General features: G+C 40.9%; 1 protein-coding gene across 2 annotated transcripts; it reads left to right on the plus strand.

Annotated features, from left to right (window-relative positions):
- Positions 1-370: 370 nt before the first annotated feature.
- Positions 371-21,650, plus strand: HEPACAM (hepatic and glial cell adhesion molecule). Of its 2 annotated transcripts, none has more exons than XM_039356628.1 (7): positions 371-608; positions 10,837-11,178; positions 12,718-12,999; positions 16,338-16,431; positions 18,152-18,225; positions 19,419-19,489; positions 20,976-21,650. In XM_039356628.1, exons 1-7 carry the CDS (start codon positions 521-523, stop codon positions 21,306-21,308), a joined length of 1,284 nt encoding a protein of 427 aa, XP_039212562.1. In that variant the 5' UTR covers positions 371-520; the 3' UTR covers positions 21,309-21,650. The 2 variants fall into 2 exon arrangements, with proteins under 2 accessions (XP_039212562.1, XP_039212563.1); XM_039356629.1 differs by having other exon boundaries at positions 21,003-21,650.
- Positions 21,651-22,159: the final 509 nt, after the last annotated feature.

The raw sequence follows: 22,159 nt of genomic DNA on the forward strand, positions 1-22,159 counted from the left end.
CTCTTCGTTAAACTAGACATACCCAATTCTAGCAACCGTTCCTTATATGTTCTTCTCAACGTACATGGGACTATGTAATTTCATCTTGGTTGGAAATGGTTGTGGGGTTTTATTCTAGAAGAATGTGCACTGGGGAAATATGCCACCAGCCGTAATCAGAAATGTTGAGTTTCTGGGTCTTTCCCCAATTTTAAATCAGGAATTTCCTGTGAAGCTGCCCTTGAAAGTCAGAAATACAGCCTGTGTTGTTTTTAAATATGATTAGCTAATCCTTTGGCACGAAGGATCTCAGCTCACCAAGTCTTAGGTCTGACCCAAAGGAAAGAAAGAAGGGTAAAAACATAAAATCCAACAAACCCTTCCACAACAATCCAGGACAACACACAGAGCTCTGTCTATTGAAAGGGGACTTGGCAGAGTTCAGTGGTAGCAGAACAACTCCAAGCCGTACTAAGGGACGTGCTTGGAGTGGACAAAACATGCTAATTGTGTGTGAGAAGGATCTAAAGCTAAACCCAAAATGAAGAGAGAAAGAGAAGCTTTGTCCAGACTTCTCAGCACTCCGGGTTTCGTACATATCGTTTGCCTTTTTGTAATCTACTATGCAGGTAGGAAACTAGCCTTCTTAAAAACATTTGGGCAAAAGGTATTTGAGCAATTGCTCCTGTGGAAAGCAAGGAAGAGTCTCTTTGGATGCTGAATGAAGAGTCGTCAGAATGGTCCAGATACCTACTCTGTCCCTTCACAGCTCTCCTTGGAATGAGCATTTCAGTGGCTGTTTTTTTAAAAAATTGAGTTAATACACTGTTCTTTATAGAATAGATTATAGATCTGTGCATCTCTAAATCTAGGGAAGTCTTTGAAGGAATGCACCTTGAATACTGGTTCTGCTCAGGTATGTTTTTAAAGCAAGGCAGTTTGACTTTTAAGCTACGTAGGCAATATTTATAGAAAGAGAACTGATAATGACATAAATAAAAGGATGGATTAGCAGTATTTAAATTTCCTATGTGTGCGTATACACTACTGTATGCACCTCGAAGCTTGAAGTTGCAGTGAATTTAGCAGAATTTTCTCTTGAATCAATATGTGGAGGAACTGTGTATACTTGCTTATTTGGGAATTAGGTTTATTGAGTTCAGTGGGAGTTTGGCTTCTGAGCAATTGTACACAGAGTGGCACTTCTGACTTTGTAATTTGCATTTCCTGGATTATGGAATATGTTGCATTAAGAGTAAGTTGCTGAGGAGTGGATAACTATAAGATTCCCAATTGTATAGTACTTTTTCAGTATTTTTTCAGGTAGTCTAATTAGAATTGATATATGAAAGATTAACATGGAGGTAATAACTACTGCATAACCTATGGCAGATTTTTCTGGTTGCGATCATTAGATGGAGAGGATGTGAATTTGTAGGACACCAGCCTGGAAAAGCTGGTAGGTAGGTAGTGGGTGGGTAAATGGATAGATAGATAGATAGATAGATAGATAGATAGATAGATAGATAGATAGATAGATGCTTTAAAAGTAATTATGTAATTACATTACTCTATCACATGTCAATCTATAATTTAGGAATGTCACCTATCTTGGACACAGAAAAAAATTGCATCAGATTAATTTAATCTACATTTCCTTCCTTCCTTGCTCATGTACTTCTTTATTTTTTCTATCTCCGATACTTAAGGAAAGGAAACATCCATTTCCAATTTGAACAAAAGTTTATTCAATCTTAACATGGTTGTCTTGGATGAATTATAGGTACCACTAACCACGATTAATCAATGAATGATGTTATTTTAGAAAGTCCCAGTATTCATTAAGCCACTATTTGTTGCATTCGCAGAACATACAGTCATAAAACATGCATTAGGAGCTACAGTGGAGGAGATATGTTCATTGAGCTTTTTACACAGGTTGCCAAATTAATGCTTGGGATTTGTGGCTTTTGCCCTTGAAAGAACTAGATTTGTTTGTTCCTACAGATGTAGTCAGATGGTCTGTTTCTTGGGAAAGCATTTGGGGGAAGCAAACAAGCTAGGAAATTTTCAAACAGGTCTCAGGTAGGATTGCAGCTGAAAAAACAAACAAATCTATACTTTGAAGAGTGAAAGCCAAAAATCCTATGCATTAACTTGGCAACCTGGAAGATCAGGTGTGTAATAAGCTGTATCAGCATATTTCCTCCATTGCAGTTTCTAAAACATGGTTTATGGCTTGGTGTTGTGTGAATCCAGAAAATGATGGCTTAATGAACATTGGGGCCCTCTGAAATAATAGCTACATAGAGTGTAGGATCAAGTCTACTCCATTACATGAGATATTAAAGTAAAATAAAAAGGCTTTCTTGATTTAAGCTGGAGTGTCCATGTAATTATTTTTGGTAGCAATGTGGGGGTGGTCTAATGATGTCCTTTGACTTCCTAGTCTTTTTTTAACTCTCCAGTGTAACCAATAACTCTGGGATTTTCTGGTAATCCTCTATCCTTGTATTAAACAGGCCCAACCCTTCTTAGCTTTTGTGAAGGCTTAGTCAAGACAAGCTAGATATTGCCAATAGCTAGATAATATATTTCTATGTTTAATACAGTTGCTATTCCATGCCAGCTAGCTTAGACCAAGAAATCGTCACATTCATTTTATGCAGATTAATGTCTTCTTGTAACCTGGGTTGTTATTTTGAATTGCTTGCTTTAATTTGGGGGCATTCCCATTTTCTCTTGGCCATTTTTAAAGGGCTGCCCTGTTAGAAATCCAACTTTGTTTTATTTGTCCAGTAAACGATTTTGGGGGAAACGGGAATATGAAATCTGCCCTAAGGAAAATATATGCAAAAGTAACTGGTCTAGATTGTGTTTATTCACCACTACAGTACAGTAGTATAGATGGACTAGCATTGTCTAGGGTTGAAGGACCTCAATAGTCTAATGCAGGGGTCTTCAAACTTGGCCCTTTTATGACTTGTGGACTTCAACTTCCAGAATTCCTCAACCAGGCACACTGGCTGAGGAATTCTGGGAGCTGAAGTCCACAAGTCATAAAAGGGCTAAGTTTGAAGATCCCTGGTCTTATGCTCAGAAATGTATACGGGGTCCTCAGTCATTCCTAAAATAGTAGAAATGATGAGTGGGTTGCTCTAGACTAGGGGTAGGCAACCTTGGTTCTTTTATGACTCATGGACGTCAACTCCCAGAATTCCTGAGCCAGCCATGCTGAGGGGAAAGGGAGAGGTTTCCAAGCTGAGCCAGGCTGGCTGAGGAATTCTGGGAGCTGAAGTCCATGAGTCATAAAAGAGCCAAAGTTGCCTACCCCTGCTCTAGCCCAATGCTATGTTTTGAAATAGAGCCCGCTTCCCTCCTCCTCAGAAGAAAAAAAGAACTAAAGAAAATGTTGGCCTTCTCGTCGAAATGATTTTCGACCCAATTTAGCCATCAGTTTGATCTGACATGTTCTCAAAATTCAAATTGCATTCATTGGATCAAAAAGATTGCCCTTTTCTTTGAGATACAGGTCATCTGATTTAGTTAATTCTAATTTAGCAGACTGAACACTCTCACATTCCCAACAGTGGCTGCTAAAAGCCATGAGCAGGTGCGTTGCTTAGAACAAGGCCATTTTGGGCCCCCTTGAAGCCACGCCAAACCAGAAGCATCCCTATCTGAGGCTGCCTCTGCTTCCTTTGTCTGGCTGGTGAGGTTGCCAAGCCTTTCATGTAACTTGATGAATCAGAAATGCTGCTGTTCCTTATACTACAGCCTTTTAAATTAGAGCCAGGAAGGAGCTAAGCTCCACAACCAAAAGCTTTGTCCTTGGCTCCTGGCAGTCTCGAGTCTGCCCCCAAATGCTGGATCCGATGCCTAGGAGACCAGCACGCCCTCCCTGTTTCCAGCAAAGAAGCTCCTTTGCCCAGGATACAAAATGTACTGGAAGTACACAGCTTTCAAAACAGTCAGCTTGGATGACTGCCAACTGTTTCCAAATGTCTTTCAGCGAAGAAACACTCCTGATTCTATTCATAGTGTCCCAACCCTAGAAGAAACCCCTCCAAGGAACATTTAGGGGCTAGCTTAGCCCACCTGCAGTGAAGCAGAACCACCCAGCTACTTTGTCCTCCCTTCCTCCAGTAGCCTAAAACTACTTTTCTCGACCAGATACTCTCCAGATGGGTTGGGACATCAACTCTCATAACACATACAACCAATGGAGGGCATCTGAGTGGGGGAAATTAATGGAAAACAAAGCATAGATTTTATTTATTTAGCCTGTAGGCATCTACAGAGGTCATGCAATCACTGATTTACATATATAAGTTTAAATAAAGCAACAGGATGGATGGATGGATGGATGGATGGATGGATGGATAGATGCTGAATCTAGCTATCTCTATATCTATCTATCTCTGTCTATCTATCTTTCTATCTTCTATCTTGCTAGATAGCTGTCTAGCTATCTAGCTAAAGATAGATAGATAGATAGATAGATAGATAGATAGATAGATAGATAGATAGATACCCTCTTCCAGCTGAGACCTTCATCCTTTCACAGGAGCCTTTTCCTCTGAGGTCTTTCCTATAGGGATAGAGAAGAAATTTGCCACCGATTCTTTAGAGCAGTGGTGGCGAACCTATGGCACGGGTGCCAGAGGCGGCACTCAGAGCCCTTTCTGTGGGCACACGCATTGTTGCCCCAGTCCTAGGCCTTCAACTGGGTTTTATAAAACCTTTTCGCTTCAGGCCTCCACTGCTGTGTGCAAAAAAAAAAAAAAAAAGGTTCAATCAGTCAATTTCAACTTCTTGAGGGAAAAAAAAAGCTCTTGCAAAGTTGGAATTGATTGATTGAACTTTTTAGTCCCACCCAGTCTGCCGTTACCACCACAGCCACGCCCACCCAATGGGCCACGCCCATCCTACTGGCCACACCCACCCAATGGGCCACACCTACCTGGCACTCAGCGATGCATAAGTGGGTTTTGGGTTGTAGTTTGGGCACTCAGTCTCTAAAAGGTTCGCCATCACTGCTTTAGAGACTGAGATTAATCATGTCCCAGGTAAAAGCCGCACACTAATTCCACCAGGGTCCATTTCTTTTAATTCTAATCACCTGTAGAAAATAGTATTTTCTGGAAAGATGAATCTTGAATAAAAGCATGTCTTAGAATACTCAGTGTTTTTGAATATGTATGAGAAATGATTGCCTCCTTTAAAATATATATATAGTAGGAGATTGTGTTGAAATAAATTTGGATTGGGGAAGTTACTCACACAAGTGTGCAACTTATTAGGGACGTATGTACAAGATACTTAATCATGAGCTGGGGGATAGAATCGAAGGTCGTAAGACAAAGAACAGAGAGAACGTGGCCACTACCAAGTCATGGAGTGAGATTTAACAAATAAACTTTAAAAATGTTTTTTCCCCCATGTGCTCACTATTCCTTTCCTTCTGTGATAAAAATCTTCTACTTTGGGCTTATAAATACAACCCAGCTTTTTCCCTGATTCTGTATAAATACGCCACTTGATTTTTAGCTGAATGGCAGGAAGAAAAAATCTATTAATAAATAATTCAATAGGATTTAAATTAGAGAGAAGCAGGTGTTACCAGACAGATAGCAGAGCTCTGACTGGTATGTCATTTAACACTTCCTAGCAAGAGTAGAAAGACAACTGGGGATGCTACACAAGAGACAGGATCAACTACTATCTGAAATTAAAACAGTTTGAGAGTACTTCTGGCTTGGTTATGCACTCACCAATAAATTAAAAAATATATATTTCTAAAGGTAGAAGGAGCTGTATAGTAAAGCCCTTTTTCCTGTTAGATTTATGGAACTCGTGATATAGCCTGGAAATCTGGCTTAGTGCAGCTGATAAAAAGCATCATAGCTAACCGATCAGGGCTTTCCAAATGGAATAATAAAAAAGGCAACATGGCAGCCGTGATGCCCATAAAAACAGGTAAAGCTTCAATTACACAATTACATATTTATTTATTTTTAACCATGCCCCGTGGACCACCCTGTGCAATAATTGATTCTGCTTTTGGATGGTCTAATTTTTGAGGAGGCGTGGCATAAAATTGCATACTTCAATAACACAGTTTCATATTTTCCCTCTTTAATGCAACAACATTATATATTTTCTCCATTGTACATTTCTGTGAGTTCTACAAACATATAACCTGAGAGTTTTTATGAAAGAAACCTGGTACTATGTCTGCAGTGACTATAAAATTCAAGTCACACAAGCTGAAATATCAAGGACGTGCACTGGTGTATATCTCTTCTCTTCTCATTCCCGGTGATAAGTATCATACAGCTTGTTAATAAAAAATAAAATATTTGTCTAATTTGTAGAATTCCCAAGGTTACTATTGGCTATCAAGGAACACATGCATTATTATTCCTTAAAAGTGCCCATCTCATCCTTATAATCTATTAGTTATAATGTAATCAACACTGCCCTTGATTAATATTCTATGTATGGCCAGTCTAGCATTGTGGTGCTTGTTCTTGGCATTTCTGAAAGAGACCAATGATTCATTATAAGCTGCTACCTTTGGACTAACAAACAGTGGTTTTAACCCTTTCTGGCCTGTACATTTCCTTTGTGTGTTATTTTGACCACAACACTGTCAATCTTCCATAACTAGGTTATGGAGCACAGTGGCTTGAATGGTTGAAACGTTAGGCAGGAAGTTAGCAAGCCCGCGTTCAAGACCCATGAGCTGCTGTGGGGCAGGGTTGAGTTCTCATCCTTTACTCCAGCTCCTGCCAGGGACAGGAAAAGACCCCCCAACTGGATGTCCCCAGGACAATGGTGATGTCACCAGCTAATTCTTTCAACCCGGAAGCGTCTCAGTGTTTCTGACACAAGTGCAATATAAACAAACAAACTAACTAACAAAATAACCAGGTAAAGCAAAGGGGTAGGTCTCTCTGCATGTGAAGAAGGTAGATCTCTCTTCAAGGTCCTTTTGAAGCAGACATTGTTATATCCAAAACACTGTTTATTGTTGAATATTCATGTTCCTGTCAAGGATGAAACTTTGGCAGCTATGTGCCTCTGTGTTTCAATTTGCTTTTAGCTTAAGGGGGGGGGAGCAGACAAAGTGGACTTGTTGATATGAATTACGTAAGATGTTGGGAGCTTGGCTGTGAAAAATATTGTTTAAACAATATTGGTGTGGGAACCTCAGAGTTAGTTTTGCTTCAACATCACCAAGCAGTGTATTCAATAAACAGTATGATTTTCAGAAACAGGATGAACCTGGAGTTTTATTTGGATTCTTGAGCTGGATGTTGACAATTCCAGTGGTGGAATATGAATATAGGAGCAATGTTTGCTGAGGTTACCTGCAAACATGATAGGATAAATGGATGGCCATATACATCTAAGAAAATAAATATAAAAAAGCCAAGGTTGAGTATGTAGGAAAGTTTCTGGAAATGTGTGCATACCAGTGAATAATTGAAAGCTAAAGATATCCTCAAGTTGAACTGAACTCTGGTAAGTTCATCCATTGAGGGTATGTGTGTGTGTGTGTGTGCGTGTGTGGGTTCTTGTGAGAGAGTGGACATAAATGACTTGCCATTACTTTAGTATATTTTTAAAGTTCCCAATCTGGCACCTAGCTGTCCTTAGCTGATCTCAACAAGCTATCCGGGGTGAAACCTAGTAGTTGAATGTCCTACCTCTAGAGGGAATCCCAGATTGTTTTGTTTTCTTCTAAGAAAAGCTCCAAATAGATCTGAATAAAAGAAAAGCAACATGAATGAGAGGACACTGCTCTGATTTGCTTTTCCTCCACGGTTTGACATTATTTGTTCTCATCCCAATTGCTTTTGTTCCTGTGCTTCTCCCTGATCTGTGCCCCTTCCACATGGGTGCTTTTACAGAAAGGAAAAAGGAGACCTCCTCAGAAACTTCCCATGATGCAACAAGGAAGTCAATTTAAATCAGAAATGTGGGTTTCTGCTCATTTTTTTTTTTTAACCATGTCGTTCTTGAGCATAGGGTTTCCTTCTGTTTGCCCTGAACTGAGAATGCAAGATAAAACAGTCGAAGTTTGGGTGTCGATCAATCTGATGACCTTGGAATTAATTGAGTCCTCTCCATGCTACGTATGTAGTTCCTAGTTTCGGACTTGATGGTCCCCTAAATGATCCATATTTCTATCTGCTCCATATTGCTCCTCGGGTAGCTGAAACTGTTCCAAAAATGACACATGTGACATTCAATGTGTTTTCGGTCTCAACCTTGTGGTCACATGGGTGTATCCTGGTTTCTTGATTCTCCCTCCATTGTAGGGATATACAGGTAGTCCTTGATGCGCGACCACAATGGAGCAACAACCATTTCTGTTGTTAAGTGAAATATTTGTTCAGTGAGTTTTGACCCGATTTACAACCTTTCTTGCCGCAGTTGTTAAGTGAATCACTGCAGTTGTTAATTTAGAAACACGGTTATTAAGTGAATCTGCCTTCCCCGTTGACTTTGCTTGTCAGAAGGTCACCAAAGGGGAACAAATGACCCCAGGACACTTGCAACCGTCATAAATGTGAGCCAGTTGCCAAGCATCTGAATTTTGATCACGTGACCATGGGGGAATGCTGCAATGGTTGTAAGTGTGAAAAATGGTCATAAGTCCCTTTTTTCAGTGCCATTGCAACTTCAGCTGTTGTAAGTCAAGGCTTACCAGCATCCTGTGTTCCTGATTCCATCTATAGAAACAGAGTCTTAGAAGTCAATCCTTCTGAAACCTCAAGAGATCCGTACCAAACAATGCTGGACTGAAGAGCTGACCTAAAACAACAGGAGTTGTTCCTCTGGATGAGTTTTGCCTAATATCAAAAATTTTAGGGCAGCCTTTCCAGTCCTGCAGTACTCAGCAAATGAGAATTGACACTTATCATGGTTTCTGTACTTTCAATTAAAGGTTTCCTCCTTTTCACCTCCACCTCTAACTTCTTCAGTTTAGTGTTCTTAGTGAAGGGTTTCTTTAATTAGATCCATGTATGTACTGTATATATGGTGTCAAGTAAAATGGAATCAACTTCAAAGACCCATAAGTACCTCTTACATTTCATATGATATCAGCAGAAGCATGGTGAGAGCCATCTTCTGAAAAAGAGACTCAGCAGGTGGTGGGGATGGAGAATAGATTTCAGAAGCCGTTCTTAATTTAGTTTGAAGGGCATTCATCCCCTGTTGACTTTTCCGGCAAGACACATGAAATGTAATCCAGCTCAATCTTTACCAAAGCCCAGTGCTTTTTTTCTTAAAAAAAAAAAAAAAAAAGGTGCCGAAACTTACAGACGTCATACAACCCACCTTGTCTACCCTACAAGGTTCCATCCAAAAAAGGTGCCGGAACTCCATTCTGAGTGTTCTATGAGAAAAAAAGCCAGCCAAAACCGATTGAAATGAATGAGAGCTTCAAAAAAAGCATGTATACAAGTTGGTATTTCCAAACAACATGAAAAGAATCCAGGCATATAGAATCTTAGGGGTCCTGGGTGGAGGATGCAAAACCTCTGAGCAAATGTCTTCTTTTGACCATCTTTTTGTCATACTTGTCCATCTGTTTGTTATCATTCTGACACTAGCCTAAATGTCAGTGAACTCATTCTTTTATACAAAGGACACTTCCAAGCCAACACTGTGACACTATCACGGCATTTCACAGCCTCACTTTGCTGGGTGCTAAGGAAAGGCAAGGAAAGGTCAGCCATGTTATATCTCCAACTCTCTTTAGATTATATCAATCCCGGAAGCTAAGAAAGTGAGTTCTGGCAAGCGCCTGAACAGGGTTTAAATTATGTTGCATTTAGGCACAGTGAATTAATTGGTTGTGCAGCACCCATCAGCACAATCTAGCGTTCAGCCCTTCTGGCTCTTTGCTTGCAGGGTCTCATTAAGGCCACTGCTAGGGAGCTGTAGAAACCCCTGTTAATTAGCCAGTTACATTACCAGCCCTGGAATGAAATGTATAGTCTATAATTAAACAAGCATGCTGTAATGAACACACTATGCAATGCCAAATGTACCCTATGGCATTCATTAGTGTTTACACTCGAGTGTGCTCATGACTGCAACCTCAACCTTTATTTTCTGTTGAATTTAATTAATTATCCAATGACTTGGTAGATCTCGTCCTTGCTCTTTTTCTCCTTTGTATCAATAACACAGATCCTTAAGCCCATCTTGTAACGTTCACACAACAAAAGCTCTATTCATTCAATATTGGTCTCAGTAAGCTTCTAGTTAAATTGGTGCTATGATTTTTAAATGAAATATGCAAAATGTGGCACTCCAGTTTTATGTTAGGAGCTACACTAAGAGCAAAAGATGTGCACTTACGGGACAGAAGTGTACTGGGTCCTCACAACTTAATCCTCTTTTCCCAGTGAGTTGTCTTCTGGGAATGTTGGACTGCAGCTCCGTCATCCACATTCAGCATAGTCTTTCTAATCAGGGAGTTCTTGATTATAAACTTATCAGTTCTGGATATTCCCTTGGTGAGCACCATGAAAGCATGTTTAGCGACTTCAAATAAGTCAGCAATAGCAACAGCAATAGCACTTGGATTTATATGCTGCCCCATAGACTTTACAGCCCTCTTTAAGCGGTTCACAGAGTCAACCTATTGCCCCAATAATCTGGATCCTCATTTTACCCACCTGGGAAGGGTGGAAGGCTGAGTCAACCTTGAGCCAGCCAGGATCGAACTCCAGACTGTGGGCAGAGTTCGCCTGCAATATTTCATTCTAACCATTGTGCCACCAGGGCTCCTGTTTAATATCGGTTATATTTCTGTTTCTTTTCCTCCATTAGAGCTGATAGACGGAGTCAATATCACCAGTCCAGTATTATTCATTCATGGTACAGTTGGCAAGCCCGCCCTGCTCTCTGTGAAATACACCAGCACAAGCCATGACAAGCCTGTGATCAAATGGCAAGTGAAACGCCACAAGGCAGTGACGATAGTCCAGTCCATCGGCACAGGGATCATAGGGAACCTGCGCCCAGAGTATAGAGATCGGATAAGAATCTTCGAGAACGGCTCTCTACTGATCAATGAGTTGCAGTTATCTGATGAAGGGACCTACGAGGTGGAAATTTCCATCACAGATGACACTTTTACAGGCGAAATGAGCATTAATCTTACAGTGGACGGTAGGTTGATCTTAGAAAAAAATGATTTAGTGATTTATTGATTTTTATTTACCTCACATACATATTAGTTAGCATTACTATTCCTTGGCCCAAACAACACATCAGTTCATTTATTTATTTATTAGAGTTTTGTCATGCTGTTATTACTTAATAGGCAACTCAAGGCGGCGAACATACCTAATACTCCTTCCTCCTCCTGTTTTCTCCAAAACAACAATCCTGTAAGGTAGGTTGGGTTGAGACCCAGGCAACGTGCAGTTCCAGCTGACTTTCCCACAAGTCTCTGCAGCACTGCTGCTGCTTCACCTCATCCACTTTTACACTTTTTAAACATTTTTTTACAGTGCTGTTCAACCTGCCAGATGCCAACGTACCACTAGTGGTACATGTACCACCGGTTGAAAAGCCCTAGCCTATACAATCTCAGACAAGTGACTGTCCAGTCTCTCTTTAAAAACCTCCAGTGATGGAGCGCCCACGATTTCTGAGGGCAAGCTGTTCCACTGGTTAACCAGAATCAAGATCAAAGTGGCAGGTAGTCCCTTAAATAACTAGCTCCTATGCCATGTATGGCTTTATAGGTAACACCCACACTTTTAATCACAACCAGAATCAGTGCAGCTTGCAAAGTGGAGATGTTATATGGGCTTATTAAGAAACTGTATATCCAGCACTGTTGGTGCTGCTGCCTTCTGGACCAGTTGGGATGGCAGCCCCATGTAGAATGCATTGCAGTAATCAAATGATGAGTGACTAGGGCATGACTGACTGTCTGATCGAATAGTTTCTTCCTTAGTCCGTATGGAGTCGGTGAGTAATGGACCGTAGGTTTGACTCAGATTGCTGGAAAGTTATTTAAATCTTCAGAAAGTAGAAATGTAAGAAACTTCAAGAAATTCTATCATGATTGTGTGGGTATAAGTCAAGGTAAACAGGCTTTCAAGATTTTGCTAAAGTACTCTAACTACATTAAAGTGCATCGTAAAACTCCTAGCAATTCCATTTCTTGACCTGGCCTATCTCAAAGAGCTGACAAGGAAATGAAACCTTCATCCACATCACCATATCAGTTCAGTTCAGTACTGACATAACTTCCACTTGCAGGTCCTTAAATTAGAGCCTTCCATCATGGAAGTTGCATGGTTAGAGATTACGTTAACAAGTGCTTTCCGAATATTCATTTGAGGAACTGGTACATCGAAAATATAATGAACATTATTTCCAGCGCTGGCCAGGTGAGAGAAAGGTTGGAAACGTCAGATTACTTTGTCTCATAGATTAGATCCTGCAGCTGACTTGGGTTTAACTGTAAAAAAACCCCACGTGGCATCACTTTCTGCTCAGCAGTCTATATACAATCAAGGTCAATTAAACAATGTGAATTATTGTCTTTCTCTTTGAGATGGATGAAGAAGCTATAAGGGAAGCAGAACAGCCTGAATAATTCCACTAAATGCATTTCCCATCAACCCTCTTCCTTGTCCATTATTGTGTCTTCAAGACCAATGAGATGCCATTTTTTTTCTTCGTTGATTCTAGTTCCGGTTTCAAGGCCCCACGTTGCCTTGGCCTCCTCAACTGTGCTGGAGCTGAGTGAATATTTCTCTCTCAACTGTTCCCATGCGAATGGCACTAAGCCCATCTATACATGGATGAAGGACAACAAGCCTCTTATCAATGACTCTCGGCTGATCCTCTCCCATGATCAGAAAACCCTCACCATCACTAGAGTCCTGATGTCCGATGACGACACTTACAGCTGTCTGGTAGAGAACCCTATTAGCAAAGGACAAAGTGTTCCTGTAAAACTGACGGTGTACAGTAAGTGTGGGATTCACAAATCCATACACCTGTCTGTAGTACCAAATCTTGAATGTTAACTATTTTATTCTTGTTTTTAATTGTTTTTATGATAATATATATATGATCTGGAAGAACCATAGAAGGAAGCGTAAGGAGAGTAATAAAGAAACATCTGGAACACTAATTAACCGGCCGGGACCGGTGACGCGGTCCATGAGCCGGGTGCAGATGCCGGCAAAACCCATTTAAGTCATCATTGTTTACTGGCTCCTTAGCCCTGATGATGTTTGGAGTTTCCAAACGAAAGCTTGGCAGCTTTTAGTAAAGTATATTTTTATATTTATACTCTCCTGGTGTTCGTATTTTATTTGTACCATAGACATGCCCAGGAGTCGTATTTTTATGCAAATTTTCCAATATATATATATTGCAAATATATATTGCAATATATATATATATATATATATATATATATATATATATATATATATATATATATATATATATATATATATATATAATGTTTTTATGTTTATTTGTTCACTGCCCAAAGTCACTCTGTGAGAAAGATGGGCAGTAGATAAATGTTATAAAGAAAATATTTGTTTAGAATACTTTTTAAAATAAGTTTTATGCTAAGATAAAAATGAAAAAAAAATTAGAAGAAGAAAAGAAAGAAAAGAGCAATAAGAGAAATAAGGAATGACTTCCAACTTTCTTTGATTCAGTAGATTATAAAAATAATACAACCTCAGCCTTTTGTTACATTTCACAACATTTCAAGCCATTTCTGTAATTATAAAATCATTCTAATCACCAAAAAACTAAAATCAAAGTTTCATTGTTTTGAGTTCTGAGAAAAGTCCAGAAGCATTTTCCTAGTTAAAACAAAGCCAGATAAATTCTTTTCTTTAATTAAAGCAGTCATCTCTGCTATCTCCATCACCTTTACCATCCACTCTTCATTGTGGGAATTAGAGTCTTTACATCTTCATGCATATAAGATTCTTGCTGCTGTCAACATAAATGTTTAGAAAGAAATATAAAGAAAAAGATAATAATCATGGTGCTGATAATAAGGGCTTGGAGAGTTGGCTAGCTATTCTGGCAAACTCAGATTAATAGAGTGTTCCCTCTTAATGATACTTCAAATTTGGGTTGTGTCTTCTGTTTGTTGCTTTCCTCCTCAGCCAGGCCTTTTGAATTGAAGTAATGATGATTAGTTAAGTGCTGTTTATTGTTTTGAACTAGAGTCTGACTGTTTAATAGCTCTGTGTCAGTCTCGTTTTTATGTGTATATTTTGATCTGTTTGCTACTTGGAAAGCCTTTGAAAAGACTTTTGCAAATTGAAAATAATAGGGTAATGAGAAAGGAGATGCCGTAGGAAGAGTAAAGGTTATAGTGAGATATAAATCTAAAGAGTAAAACAGGGAAAACATTGAGTTTGAAATCAGTTTTGACATTAGCAAAGAGCTTTGATACTATTGCCAAGAAAACAAGAGTGTCTGCCTGATCAACAGAAATCAAGGTTGACTCAAGGAAGAATTTATTATATTGCTCACTTTGCCTTCTGCTCCTAACCCAAAGGTGGTTTTTCAAACAGCAACTGGACTTTTCTTTATTTTTTTCCCCCTTGAAGATGTTTCGCCCCTCATGCCAGAAGCTTCTTCAGAGTCCAGTTGCCTTTTGAAAAAGCACCTTTGGGACAACCATGACTTGGATGACTGAGAATCTCCATAGACCTCTTCTCCTCACTTACATCCCATGACCATTCTTACAATTGTGTTGCTTTGTGCAGTAGGAGGAGCACTTGAAATCTATAGATCAGTGATGGCGAACCTTTTAGAGACCGAGTGCCCAAAATGCAACCCAAAACCCACTTATGCATCGTTGAGTGCTGGGTAGGTGTGGCCCATTGGGTGGGTGTGGCCAATTGGGTGGGCATGGCTGCAGTGGTAAAGGCAGACTGGCAGTTCAATCAATCAGTTCCAACTTTGCAAGAACTTCCCCCCTCTCCCGAAGTTGAAATTGACTGATTGAACCTTTTTTTTTTTTTTTTGCACATGGTGGTGGAGGTCTAAAGAGAAAAGGTTTTATAAAACCCAGCTGAAGGCCTAGGACTGGGGCGATGATGCACGTGGCCACAGAGAGGGCTCTGAGTGCTGCCTCTGGCACCATAAGTTCGCCACCATTGCTATAGATACATGTACAGGAAGAAAATCTCTGTCAGATTTTCATAACTCAGTTATTGCATCCTACATTAAGTTCCAGTACTTCATGCAGTGTCTGTTTCCTGACTATCTCAAAGAGTTCATACAAGGATCTGATGATTGCATTTGCATTATGGCATCACTGAACGGATACCATCATGTTGGCATTCTCCTGATTTGCTACATTCATGGCAGCATCCATGAACAAGTGCCCACTCAGCTTTCCACAACTTTCTTTATCTATTCTTCCTCTCAGGTACCTCTTATTCCCCCTACACAAAAATGGAGAATAATATCTTTAAAGCAAAACATTCTTTTGGTTCAGAAACTTGACCTAACCCAGGCATGACCCCTCCCCTTGACAGTATCCTACAAAGGAAAGGGGAGATCAGAAGAATGGAGATGTTTTGCTGGCTTTTAAGCTGGAGTTGGCAGGTAATGCCAAAGAAGGCAGCCAAATCTCCATGGATTCTCTAAAACAAGAGTGTGAAATATTGCCTCCAAATAAAACTCAGGAGGTAGTTATAAATCAAGGGTAAGGCCAGAGTTGTACAGACTGTAGCCAGATGGCCCCGGATGGTGCACATTGCAAAATGTCTTTCTCTGAATTTTGCATGGTGTGAACTTCCAGTTCTTGAAGGAAACACATTATTTTTGGCAGACTATTCCTTGCCATGTAATATGAAGGTGCTAAGGCACTACTTTGGAAGAATAGCAGTTTATAATAGTCATGGGAAGGAAGGAAGGAAGGAAGGAAGGAAGGAAGGAAGGAAGGAAGGAAGGAAGGAAGGAAGGAAGGAAGGAAGGAGGGAGGGAGGGAGGGAGGGAGGGAGGGAGGGAGGAAGGAAGGAAGGAAGGAAGGAAGGAAGGAAGGAAGGAAGGAAGGAAGGAAGGAAGGAAGTTTTTGATTTTAGTTTTCAGGGGTTCCAGCCTGCTAGTTATATAAGTGTATGTACAATATGTATACGAGTGTAAAAGCAGAAACTTTCATCAAACATCTTCCTGATAATTTTCCCTTTTCCCTCAGAGATCAGAAATTCAGCATAAGGCCACAACCTTTTAGTTTAATCCTTTAGGCCAATCTCAAGTGTTACTCTTTTCATTTAATTAATCACATTTCTAATTCAATTTTTGTATTTTCACAGGAAGGAGCTCTCTCTATATAATCCTGTCCACCGGGGGAATTTTCCTTCTGGGTACCTTAGTGACTGTCTGTGCCTGCTGGAAACCATCCAAGAAGTATGAACCCGAATGCATATAACTTAAACATAATGTCCCTATTGGGAAATATAGACCTGGGCATTATCTACAATTACCAACATCCTCAAATTTTTCCCAAATGAAATGAAACACATTTTAAGACAAGACATCTTCTAACAGCAGATGGTTTAATTTTTGCTTTATTGTAACCTTGGTACAAGCCTGCTGGCTCTGGTGCTGGGGTGTTATCCAAGCCAGGCCATTGCTGCATTCACTTGAGCTGATCTGAAATAACCCTACTTTTCAAAATGGTGTCCATCCTGTTGAAATGCACCCTTTGCTCTGTTTTTCCCAGCAAAATCGTGAAGGGAAATTATGGATTTACCTTGGAACAATAATTAAGGAAGCATGCTTTTAGAAGGCATTTAGCAGTGTAGTCCAAGGTATATTTAATAAGTCAATCCTATGGATCACGTTGAAGGATCAGCCAAACAAGGGAAACAAAATTGGGGTTCAGAGATCCATTTTGGAAAACTTTTTTTTTTTAAAAAAATGAAAGTCATTTTCACCTTTGCTTGCTTCTCATTGCTTATATCTCTTTAGCAGCTGCAAAAATGTACAGCCCAATGCTTTATAAGGTTATACATGTAACTGGAACAAACCTCAGATCCTGAAGTGGAAAAGAATAATTTAGCCCAAGTCTTTCTTCTCCCTGGATTAGAGTAGATGGATGTGAAACTGCTTCCTTGATAATGCACATTAGTGAAATTCTGGATCAAATCAAATCCTTTGATGATGATCAAAGATCAGAGCTCTGTGTAATAGTATTTCAGTTAATGAGAAGTAGCCTAAATTTTCAAAATAGGAATTGTAAATGAAATCAAAGTTAGCTGAAGAAATCAGCAATTCTCATGTCTTCATTGCAACTGGACAATAGAAGGCAACATTCCTTTGTTATATCTTGATCGGTGTCTGACAGCAGCAATGTAAAACTTGTCTGTTTTGTAGGATGGGTGAGGGTGCTAAACAGGGTTCTGGAGAGTCTCTATAATAATCACAAACAAGGACCATGTACTGAACTGCCTTGTTTCTCCAGAGTCACAAGGCATAGGGATTCTGTTATGAACTCCACAATCAACTTATTTCTTCAAAACTCTGGAGAATGGCAAAGTATGATAGATCAGGCCCATCCTTGGCTCCTCTGGGGTAGATTGTTAGTTTCTGCATCATTGCAATTGCTGAGGTTAATAATGTTTGAGTTGTCCTTAATAAGAACCCATAGTTCTTATAGCTCAATTCCTACAATTTTAGCTTAATGAGACCTTCTTCATGAGCGTCCAAAAAAGTTGGTTAAGGGCTCTTACACAAAAGATAAGACTTTTGGCTCTCTGCACCCTGCACCATGATTTATTTTTTTCATTTTTCTCCAGTATTTTGTTAGCAGATATATCAGCAGATACTGGGAACTAGTGGAAAACATATATGAGAGAATGGATGAGAGAGTTTCTTAATTTTTTTCCCTCATGTTAGTTGGTCTTTCTGGTTGGTGGAACATTGAGCAAACCTGGGTAGAGGACAGCATATAATAAGTCAGGCATTTTCCACCTGTCATCGTGGGACACATTTTGATCAGCTTTGTTGGAAGCTGAACTGCCAGTTGTCCATTGTATGTGGTATCTCATCCCTAGGATGTCAAGATGGCTTTACCATAACCAAGCAAAATCACTAAGGCAAGCTCTTGGGTTCTCTTTCATTACAGGAACAAAAAGAAACTAGAGAAGCAAAGTTCCTCAGAATATCTGGACCAGAATGAAGAACATTTCAAACATGATGGTAAAATAATTCACCCCATCCCAGACTGTTATCTCTCTATGATGCTTTCCAGATGTGCAGGATCACAATATCCAGAATTTCTAGTCAGTGTATTATTGACAACCCATCTTACTAAGGTCAGGCTGGGCCCCAAGTTGTGACAAGGATTCGTAGTTTACAGAACTTTTCAGTGAAGGGTACACAAATGTATAGTGGATGGTTCTTATCAATGAGAATGAACAATGGAACCTTGCTTTAATTTGGAGATACTAGGTTTATGCTGCTGAAAAAGCAAAGGAAGAGACAGGCTATTTTAGACAAATTCAACTGAAGTAACCCAGTCAAGAACATTAAATTGGGTCAACGAGAGCACTATAAGACAGCAGAGATCAAGGCAAGCTACTTGACTGCAAATTCAGTCTTGCTAAGTAGAGGTGCAGATCAGCCACAACCACAGATATATATTAACAGAGCTGGACAAAGAGGTCTCAGGAAAGATCTACAACCAACGGAGATCTTAGTGCAGTCATACAACTTGGTCTTTTAGCAACAAAGTCCTTCAAAGCTACCTATCACTGGCACATTCCCAACTAGTTCACAAGGAGTGTTTTTACACATTAAAAAGACCCTAAAACAGGGGTGTCAAACTCAATTTCATTGAGGGCCACATCAGCATTGCAGTTGCCCTCGGGGGCTGGGTGGGTATGGCCAGGGTGGGTGCAGCCTACTGGGTGGGTGTGGACAGAGTGGGTGTGGCCTACTGGGTGGGCGTGGCCAGCTCTATATCATTCGTGTCCAGGGTGTCTGTGGGGGCCTGGGCAGCAGTGGGACAGATCTGAGGGTCTCTGGCAGAAGGGGGTGGGACCAGGGCATGCACCAAGGCATGGTCCATTTCTTCATTCCTCACACCTCCCCAGCATGCACCCAGGAGGTGGGCCCGACGCAGCAGGGGCTGGTTCCTTGCTGTTTCCAGATGGCCTTGTGGAGCTAAGATTGAATACGTTTCGGCATAGATGGCCACCGCAAAATTGTACATTGGCTCCCGGCCGGCCTGGGCCAGGGCCAAGGCAGCGGGGGCCGTTCCCTCACTGTTTCCAGGATGGCTTCGTGGGCCACATGAAACCACTTCGCGGGCCATATCCAGCCTCCGGGCCTTGTGTTTGACATGTCTGCCCTAAAACAATACCAATTTTCATTTTTGCTTTATTATGCAGTTGAGGTCGTTCCTAGAAGCAGTGAACACGAACGCAAGAATCCAGTGGCTTTGTATATCCTGCAGGACAAGGTATATCTCAGGCTTTGTGGTTTGGGGACTGCTTTTAACTCACACGTCAACAATTAACCTTCATACAGATGGCATGGACAAGCCTACGGAAAGATTCAACATTATAAAGTGATGTCTCCCAGGATTAATGTGAACCTGGAAAAGATTGTGGCTGACCTCTCTTTGCTGTTGGAGGCAACCTTGTTTCCCTTGGAGGTTTTTAAGAAGAAATTGGACAACCGTTTGTCTGAAATGTTACAGGGTTTCCTGCTTGAGCAGGGGGTTGGACTAGATGAACTCCAAGCTCCCTTCCAACTCTGATATTCTGTTATTTAATATTCATAATATAACAAACCATTCCCCTATGGTCAACAAATCTTTAATTGGTTTATTTACTTATTTAAAGCACTGATATAACCGCCTGAATCAGCTGGTGATCTCACCTAGTAAGCAGCTCAGAACAATCAGTAAAAACAATGGACTAAAAATAAAATAGCTTTCCCACTTCCAACCAAACTACTGACATCCTGACAGCCCCATCCTAGCCCAACATTTAGGGGAAAAGCCAGGTTTTCACAGTCTCCTGAAAAGCTAAACGGATAGAGGCCCCTCAAATCTCAGATGCAAGGCTATTCCAAAGGGCTGGGGTGGCTACAGAGAATCCAACTGTAGATTATGTCTCAAAGGTGTTTTTTTTTTTTCCAAAAGGTAACTGGACTTTGTTGGTTGTGCTCCCTTTGAAAACATTTCGCTTCTTATCTGAGAAGCTTCTTCAGCTCTCAGTGCACTTCTGTCCAGAACCGAAGAAGCGTCTTGGATGAGAAGTGAAACTTTTTCAAAGCAGGAAAGTCCAGTTGCCATTTGGAAAAAAGCACCTTTGGGACCTGGGAGATTGAGAATCTTCATAGACCACTGTAAATTTCCCCCACGTGATATTGTAGTAGTAGTTACATACTGCTTTTCCTCTTAAAGGAAGCTAATAGTAAAATTTCAGAGGTTAATTTGGGAGCCTGGATCATAAATGGAATGGAATATGCCAGTGATGGCGAACCTTTTAGAGACTGAGTGCCCAAACTAAAACCCAAAACCCACTTATGCATCGCCGAATGCTGGTTGGGTGTGGCCCATTGGGTGGGTGGGGCTGCGGTGGTAATGGCAGACTGGGTGGGACTAAATCAATCAATTCCAACTTTGCAAGATCTTTTTTTTTCCCGCAAGAACTTGAAATTGACTGATTGAACCTTTTTTTTTTTTTTGCACATGGCAGCGGAGGCCTAAAGCGAAAAGGTTTTATAAAACCCAGCTGAAGGCCCAGGACTGGGGCGATGGTGTGCGTGCCCACAGAGAGGGCTCTGAGTGCCGCCTTTGGCACCTGTGCCATAGGTTCGCCACCACTGGGATATGCAGTTGCCTAAACACGAATAAATCCATGAATTCAACCTGCTTTTCTAACAGCGGTCACCATGCATGAGGATCGTTAGAGTCTATTCTTTGTTTCTGACTGCAGCTTCCTGTATTTTCCCGTTTCTCAAAGGACTCTCCTGAAGCTGAAGTGGAATCCGTGCCTGACTCCAGAGAGGCTGTTCAACCTTCACCACCCAGTTACTCCAATTCTCCACCTCCTCCTGCAAGATCTCCTGGACTGCCTGTTTGGGCTGCCCGTAGACACCATCGCTCCCCTGCCAGGTCTCCAGTCACTTCCAGAACACAGAGCTCCCCCACCAGGCCTCCCAGCTCACCTGGGCGGGCCCCACACCCCACTCGCTTGGTTCGGACTGCTGGGCCTCATCTCATCCGAGAGCAGCAGGGGGAGCCCAACACCATGGAAATCAATGCTTAAAGACAGCTGGCAGAGTGTATATATGAGTGTATATATAGTTTCCAGAGGTAGCAGTAAGTCAATTCTAAGCACTTCTGCACATGCTAATGGGTTTTGCCTAGTAAACGGAAGAAGTCTGGACCCTGCTTCTAGATTAAGAGTGTTTCCACTGATTGCTTGGACTTGCCTTAAGTAATTACGCTTGGTTTAATGCTCCAAGTTCTGCATGTCTCAAAGGGCGCTAACTTGCTATCTGTAACATCCGTCAAGCAGCGTACAATTATTGCTTCAGCTTTTTTTTTTTAATTTGCAAAAGTGATGAGGACCAACTAGTTGCCATAAAACCTGGTGATTCCATCCAAACTTTGTGAGACTTGTGAATGTACTGCCGACAGGTTGGAGAATTTGGGAGAATTGCACCCAGCAGAAAGAATGGAAACGTAGCAATGGGCTCGGTGGAGTCAAAGCTTGCCTGAATTTTAACCTCCTCTTTACAAAGGCTTAGACTTCCAGGATTGCCCCCAGAGGAAGCAAATCAAGCAGGGAATCAAGCATCCTCAGGGAAAGGGTGGGAGGGAGGAACAGGTGATGAAATAATGCAAGACAAACTCTGCCTCTGAGATGCTGCAGAAGAAAGAGCTTGCAACATTAGAGTGCACGTCTGGAAATTCTCAGTCATCCAGGTCATATTTGTCTCAAAGGTGTTTTTTCAAAAGACAACCGTTTTTTTTTTAAGAAGGAAGAAGAAGAGGTTTTGCTTCTTATCTAAGAAGCTTCATCAGTTTATTGTCAATGGTACTCAGAGAGAGCGCTAACAATCAAATGACTGCAAAAATAATAATTCCACCCCTCCAATCTTGTCAGAACCTATC

This window comes from Crotalus tigris, unplaced genomic scaffold (assembly GCF_016545835.1).
Source record: "Crotalus tigris isolate CLP2741 ecotype Arizona unplaced genomic scaffold, ASM1654583v1 scf7180000018825.4774228, whole genome shotgun sequence".
Taxonomy (NCBI): Eukaryota; Metazoa; Chordata; class Lepidosauria; order Squamata; family Viperidae; genus Crotalus; species Crotalus tigris.

Coding starts and splice junctions, on each gene's coding strand:
- HEPACAM (XM_039356628.1), top strand. CDS start 521: ATGAAGAGAGAAAGAGAAGCTTTGTCCAGACTTCTCAGCACTCCGGGT. Junction 11,179..12,717: donor CATTAATCTTACAGTGGACG/GTAGGTTGATCT, acceptor CGTTGATTCTAG/TTCCGGTTTCAAGGCCCCAC. Junction 19,490..20,975: donor TGTATATCCTGCAGGACAAG/GTATATCTCAGG, acceptor TTCTGACTGCAG/CTTCCTGTATTTTCCCGTTT.